Here is a 6,625-nt window from a genome sequence, read left to right on the forward strand (position 1 = left end):
TACTGTATGCACGTTAGTGTTTTTTGTTTGTTTTTTCTTCCCCCATTTGTTATCATAAGCTTATTTTGTATGTTTCATTTATAAACTTAGCAAAGCTTTGGGAGCAGGTTTTAATAGTGTGTCCAGTGATAAAAAAAAAATTTGTACTCATTAGCATTATGGAAGTTAATAAAAGAGGGGAACTGATTTTTGTGCAGCTTGGTTATCAAAACAGGTATTTTATATAGAATTGGCAGTTATTTGTATACCCTTGTACTTATAAGTACATTTCAGAGTCTAATGTTTTTCTTTACTTTTACCTAAAGGAGTTGAATCAGTCATTCTACATTTACCAGTGTATTTTAGCTGTATTTCTACTAAAGTACAGTGTGTGAGTACTTCTGCCACCTCTGATATTTATTCAGTGATTGCATTAAGACAACTCTTTTTCAACTTTTATTAAACACATCAACATCAACATTACTGGAAAAAAGATTGCAATTTTAAATAAATTTAAATGCCTGACTGACTTTGTGAATAAACACAGAAATCACAATTATCAACCTAAGGCATGTATATTGCAGGTTTATCACTGTGCTGTTGTCACTGCAGCAGCATCATCCCATGAAATGTGTATTACTAACAATTTAGACTTTCTTTTCCCTAGTCTGGTCTGCTGGTTTCAACACCAGGCACACAGGGAGCTTTTACATTTGATTCATTTTCAAGTAAGACTAACAGCAGTCACATTTCTTTCTTTTTTTTCTTTTTTTTTAAGGCAGTGCAGTTATTGGGCTCAGCTTGAACTGATGATGGACTGGGGACTTCAGGCAAGAGGTAGGGAGGGTGAATACAGATGGCTCAAAGTTTTTGGTGTTGAAGGAGGTGGTGATGTCATTGGCAAAAAAAGAAGCAGACTCTGGGGCACAGGGAGTGGCGGGTTCAGGTGTGGCGGCATGAGTGGGCGCCGTCGAAAGGACCTCTGACTCAAACTGCAGCAGCTGACCCATGAAACTAAAGTTGGGCGAGATAACGGCCCGGCGCTGCTTGATGATATCGAATGCTGCATCCAGTCTCAGCTGCTGGGTTCTCATGATGTAGGCCATGCAGATGGTGGGGGAACGAGAGATGCCCGCTTCACAGTGCACGAGGACCTTTCCCCCAGATTGCTTTATGTGATCTGGACACGGGACAAAAGGCCAACAAGTCAATCATTGGACATGGATGTGCAATTTTCTTCAAAATTGTTACATAATATTTTCAAGGAAAAACTTTAACAGTACAATCACAATGGGAAATTTAAATGGACAGCTACTATGAATACTGTGACAGCATATAGAAAATAATGAATCACATTTGAATGAACTTTGAAGAAATACCCTGCCATTTACTCCCACTCACTAATCATATACCACAGCTACATAAGCACCACCCACAGAGAAACTTTGCAGGGGCCACAGGCTTTGTATATTTTTATGATCTTAAATCCGTGTAATTCACACACTTGTGGTGGTTCTGTAACATAGCTGCATGGAACTTAAGTCCTCCTGAACCATTGTGGGGCAATGGGTGCTGCCTTTTGTGACACAGCGCAGCATGCACTCCGACTGACATTACTGTTCGTGTTCATTCCGAGAACATGTTCTCTTTTTAGGAACATGCATGCAATTTAACAGAATTCCTTTCCTAAAAGGTCATTTCAATCAGCCCCAGTGAGCCCCTTGCCTTGATGGATGTTTTAATGACCATGGTGTCGTGGTGGGCTTTGCCTACTATTTTCAGTCATAAGGTCAATGATATTTATTTTTAACCCCTAAACTACGGGTGGGGAACCTACAGCCCAAATAACATTTGATGCAGTCGACCGTACAACAACTAACCCTAAGATGGTCATAACATTTAATAATAAGAATCTATTGTTTCATACATTCAGTAAGGCCAGAAATAGTCCCAAATAAAAACAAGGTTACCCACCCGTGCCCTAAACTGTCAATCATCCCCACTTAATTGAAATAACTCGGCAGCTTAGTAGATAAATTTTAGAGCTCTTGGCTCAATGTAGGCTAAACCTGTTCCTGGTACAATTAGTTGTCTTATGTAATGAGGACTAAATGTAGGCTGCATCCTCAAACAATACACAATAGCAACAGTAGCCCCCAAACAATACTGGTCAGTCCAGTCGCTCCTGGCTGAGCTTTGTCCTTGCTTATGCCTGTCTATAAATAACCACCAACTCATTGTGTGCATCGTTTGCTGCTGCTTTTATTATCTATCATCGCTCTCCCACACACTCTATTCTCCACAGGCTGCTGCTGCCCTCAGGCCCACCTGTGAGCAACTGACCACTGTTGAGGTGCATCGCCCGTCTTTTCAACCTCCTTTGCCTACGCATTACTGCTCAGCCACTTGTCACACTGACTACACGGCCTCACCCACTGGAGATTAGGCCTAGTAGGCGATGACAACATGAGAAGGGCTTTTTCAAGCTAAGACACAGTCAACTCCTCAGCAAATCCTGATTGGAAGGGACCGGTTGGATGCGTTGGCGTAGGCTCGAGGTCAGGCAATCAATTTAAACTGATTAGCACTGGGTTTCTTATAGCCCTCTATTTGTGAACGGCAGCGCTGGCAAGCACAGTGAGGGTTTATTAGAGGCAGACGAACTCCTTTTAAAAATAAACACCTATGGATAGGAGTCTTTGTCTATGTCGCCTAATTCAAACTGAATATTTCCAAGACTTCCTGCACGCAATCTAAAACTATAAATGGACAGACACAAGTTGTGTTATTCTGGGTAAAGCTCTATCCTGGGGAAGGTACGTACATTTCCCTTGCCAAATAGTCTATTTTAAGGAGGGAGTAGAGACAAAAAATAAACGTGGAATGATGATTCAGAAATAAACCTCCAGGTGAAAGCCCTTAGAAAACCTATTTAACACCGCACACCCAGCTAAGAGGCTTAACTCACCGATAAATTCTATTGCCTCTTGGAAGTGGGAGCTGATGTCTGCCACGTGGCTGTCCTCCACTGGGATCCACTTGTAGTTGTAGTGGCCCTTGGCCGAGTGCATGTCCCTGCGTGACACGTTGAGCAAGGCAGTGATGTGAAGGTCGGTGAGATAGTCCTGCCTGGAGGCGTGGTAGGCACTACCGAGGTAGAGGAAAGGCAGGATCTCCACAGGTTTACCCTGAAAGTGGGAGATGGGCAGAGGGAACACCAGATAGGAGTCAAGATAAGGGGGTCTAATATACAACAAGGTGTGATGTTGGCTCTTAAGTGATGACCGCATGCATCTAATTAAGAACTTGTCAACCTAGAGCAAACCATTATCCTTATCTGGCATCTAAATGATTGCACTGCTATGTGGAGGTAGATATTGCACTTCCAATAACATGATGCCGTCACTGAGTCAGATCATCAAAGAAGGAAACGAGTAAAGACGTAAGTATATAACACTGGCGTCTCTATGTAAATTTGTCAGTAGGATATGGGCGATATCAAAGTAACCTCACTGGATGATTTAACTGGTACAATGAAGTTTGGTCCACTTCAGTACAGGGAATCCTGATCAGGCTTTCCAGCATGGGGTGTCAAGTGGGAATGGTGGTACGTGTGATATCATAGCAGCGAGACAGCATATGAATTAATGAAAGAACTGTATCGTTTGGTGAAAAGGGGATGTCAGTAGGCAATGCCATGATGCCACAAGCCTGTTTTAGCAACAGATGCAACTGCGCATTTTTGCATAGCGAGGCGGTATGCCATAGTAATTAGATGCATGATGATGTCAACACCATAAAAAAATTGTGAAAAACATAGGGTCACCTGGCCTTTGATTGTATTGCTGAAAAAGGCAGTAAATTCTATGTGTGGGGGGGGGGGGAATTTTTTTTTATAACCACTATGTGCAGTATAGTTGCAGGTTTTTTTTTTCTTTTTTCATTGAGTTTGAATTGGCTGAGGGATGCATGGATGGATTTAAAAATCATTTAACTGCTATTTTAAAAAGTGTTACTAGATCCATCCCTTAATTTTGTATAGCGTTTGTTGCCGGTGAGCTGTAGCATATATCACAGTTGACTTTAGGCAAGAGACGGGTTACACCCTGGAATTGTTGCCAGCAAATGACAGAATACAATTAAAATTTGTATTTTCAAATCATCAGTACACCTGCTTGTCTTTTGATATCACACAATAGATTGATAGTTGAGATGTTAGTATTTTGAGAAAAGGTCATGGACCAAAGGGTGTTTTTCTCAATCTGGCCTGCTCCTTATCTGGGCCCCATGGAGTCAAAGAATATCACAGTAGTCTATGTTTGTGTACAGCGACTATGCTAAATGCAAACCACTCGTGTGTGTTTTATGTCACCCTAGAAAAACATGGATGTGGGTTTTGGCTGGATGATGATGATGGGCTGCCCTTACCTGATCATAAAGTGGTTTGTGGTGAGCAAGCTTCTCACTGCTGGCTCTTTTCTCGCTTTCAGTTCCGCTCTGCTCGATGCTTTTCACCTCAGTGCAAAGTTCTGGGTATTGCGAGTGGAAGTTTTCATATCCTCCTGTGAGAAGGGGCGATGAAGGAGGGGGCATGAAGACATGTACTGAGTTTAGAATAAACACCACACGAATACACGCCTTGTGAAACCACAGTTTATGAAACAGATTTAGCGCCGGATTATAACCTGATTATAAAGAGCCTCATTAATTACTGGAGTCCGCTAATCCTTTTCACTTCCACAGGATGTTAAGGCGACAGACGGAAATTGGGGTGTTTTAACACATGATCACAAACACAGCCAATTGTTTAGATTACATTCTAGCTTTTTTTCCCCCCCTTACCCTCCATTTGTTTTTTGCTACCGAAAGTCGGTTTCACAATTTGTTCATATTTGTCAGTACTGACTCATCGGCTCCCGTGACGCACATTTAATGCAGTCTGCTTACAACACGAACGTACATAGAGAGATGAAGAGTTCAAGGTGGAGAACGGAATGTGTAATAATTGTTTGAATAGGCCACAAAAGACACAAAATAACTTTCGTTTTTTTTTAAATATAAATTGTTGTACTTTTTTTCCCCACAGTAAAATTATTTTCATTTTCAAAGGAAAACTGTTACGTGTCGATGACTTATTGGCGGTCAAGATATTGGCATTAATAAGTCATCGCCCTGCTTATGAGTGTTTTCCTAGTCAATCGCTTAATATGTGCCAAAGAAAGTAAACCATTTTTGCTTTTCTTTTTTTCACCTTTTTGAAAAGGTTTTTCGTTACCTTTTAAGAAGCAGATGTTGGTCCCGTTGGCCACATGCGTCAGGGTGTTTATGACTATTTGTGCTACGCTTTCCTTCTTCAGCTTCTGCCAGTGGGACGTCCGGTCGTCCAGAGCCACCACCGCCGATATGCTCCCCTCCCGAAGCCGGACGAGGGCTCTCTCGTCCGGGATGACGAACTGCAGAGGCACCGGTCCTCCCCGCGACCTCCGGACCACAACGGAGTTGAGATTGACGTTGACGGAGCCTCTGATGTTGGAGTTCGTAAATGACAAGTAAGGTCGACAGTCCACGATAAGGCAGCTCCCGCGCTCCTTCCTGATGATCCTCCGCAAGTGGCGGCAGTCGATGCTGGACACTTTCATTTTTATTGCCCAAAGAATGCGTGTGGATTCCTGAATGAAGAGTGGCTGCGGGCGAACGATGAGCCCAGCGCGCCTCAGTCCCTACATTGCCTCTAAGGGGATTCCGGCAGAGTCTTTTTCTACTGAATGGGACTTTGATGTGCGTGACGCCGCGAACCATATATGGACAGCGGCGAGGCGTGGTCGAAACCACAGACCCGCCCACAAGGATGACGGCTGCTGCGTAATCCCGCCCTCTGCGTGACGTAACACAGCGCTTGATTAACTCTTACTCATCCTCACGTCCTTTTATTTCCAGCTTTCATTGTGAACTTTCGAGAAACGTGGCCGTGATATAAACTCAACAAAATAGACAACGTTGAAAGAAAAACAATTAAGCACAAACCGTTCACAATTTAAATGGGAATCATATTTCAATGCAAAGCATGCAGGAACACACATGGAATTTGTTTCCAGCTGTTGGTGTCACCCTAGCACGATCTGTAATTTGCAGTAGTATACTCAAAATACACGTGCAACACATAAGGACATGACATTTACACAATATACGGCACTATGCCAAACAAATTTTGTTTAAGTGACCTTTTTCACTGCAGTGCACTGCGCTTCACTCATTTTAGACATAGTAAAAGAGTCAAGTCCCTGGGCCTTCAGTATGGAAGGAATTCACCTCTTAATACCACGATTATTGCGTCACAGTCAACGTCGGTACACAGGCAGGCAATCCAAAAAAGGCAACAGTATCCAAAAACGTGAGGAAAAAAGGCGAGGTCGATAATCGGAACAGGGTCTAGTCTTACTGTGAGTCTGTGACGTGGAAACAAGGAATGCTGGAACGCGACAACAAGGTACAACGAACTGGCGACTAGAAAGAATGAGACATGAGGTTAAATGCAAGGGGTAATTAGGGTGAACGAGGCACAGGTGGTGAAGATGCTCTCAGGAGCAGGTGTGTACGAGACAGGGGGGAAACAACAACCGGAACACACACCCATGACACCAAGAAC

General features: G+C 43.0%; 1 protein-coding gene across 1 annotated transcript; it reads right to left on the reverse strand.

The window, feature by feature from the left end:
- Positions 1-422: 422 nt before the first annotated feature.
- On the reverse strand, positions 423-5,751 carry dusp5 (dual specificity phosphatase 5). The gene is made up of 4 exons (XM_061678572.1): positions 5,255-5,751; positions 4,408-4,541; positions 2,948-3,167; positions 423-1,159 (listed from the first exon to the last, which is right to left on the reverse strand). The coding sequence occupies exons 1-4, from the start codon at positions 5,616-5,618 to the stop codon at positions 753-755; spliced, it is 1,125 nt and encodes a 374-aa protein (XP_061534556.1). The 5' UTR covers positions 5,619-5,751; the 3' UTR covers positions 423-752.
- Between the last annotated feature and the right edge of the window lie 874 nt (positions 5,752-6,625).

The sequence above is a fragment of the Phycodurus eques genome, chromosome 6, assembly GCF_024500275.1.
Source record: "Phycodurus eques isolate BA_2022a chromosome 6, UOR_Pequ_1.1, whole genome shotgun sequence".
Taxonomy (NCBI): domain Eukaryota; kingdom Metazoa; phylum Chordata; class Actinopteri; order Syngnathiformes; family Syngnathidae; genus Phycodurus; species Phycodurus eques.

Coding starts and splice junctions, on each gene's coding strand:
- dusp5 (XM_061678572.1), bottom strand. CDS start 5,618: ATGAAAGTGTCCAGCATCGACTGCCGCCACTTGCGGAGGATCATCAGG. Junction 3,168..4,407: donor ACAAACCACTTTATGATCAG/GTAAGGGCAGCC, acceptor TCCCACTTTCAG/GGTAAACCTGTGGAGATCCT. Junction 1,160..2,947: donor AGAGGCAATAGAATTTATCG/GTGAGTTAAGCC, acceptor TCCCGTGTCCAG/ATCACATAAAGCAATCTGGG.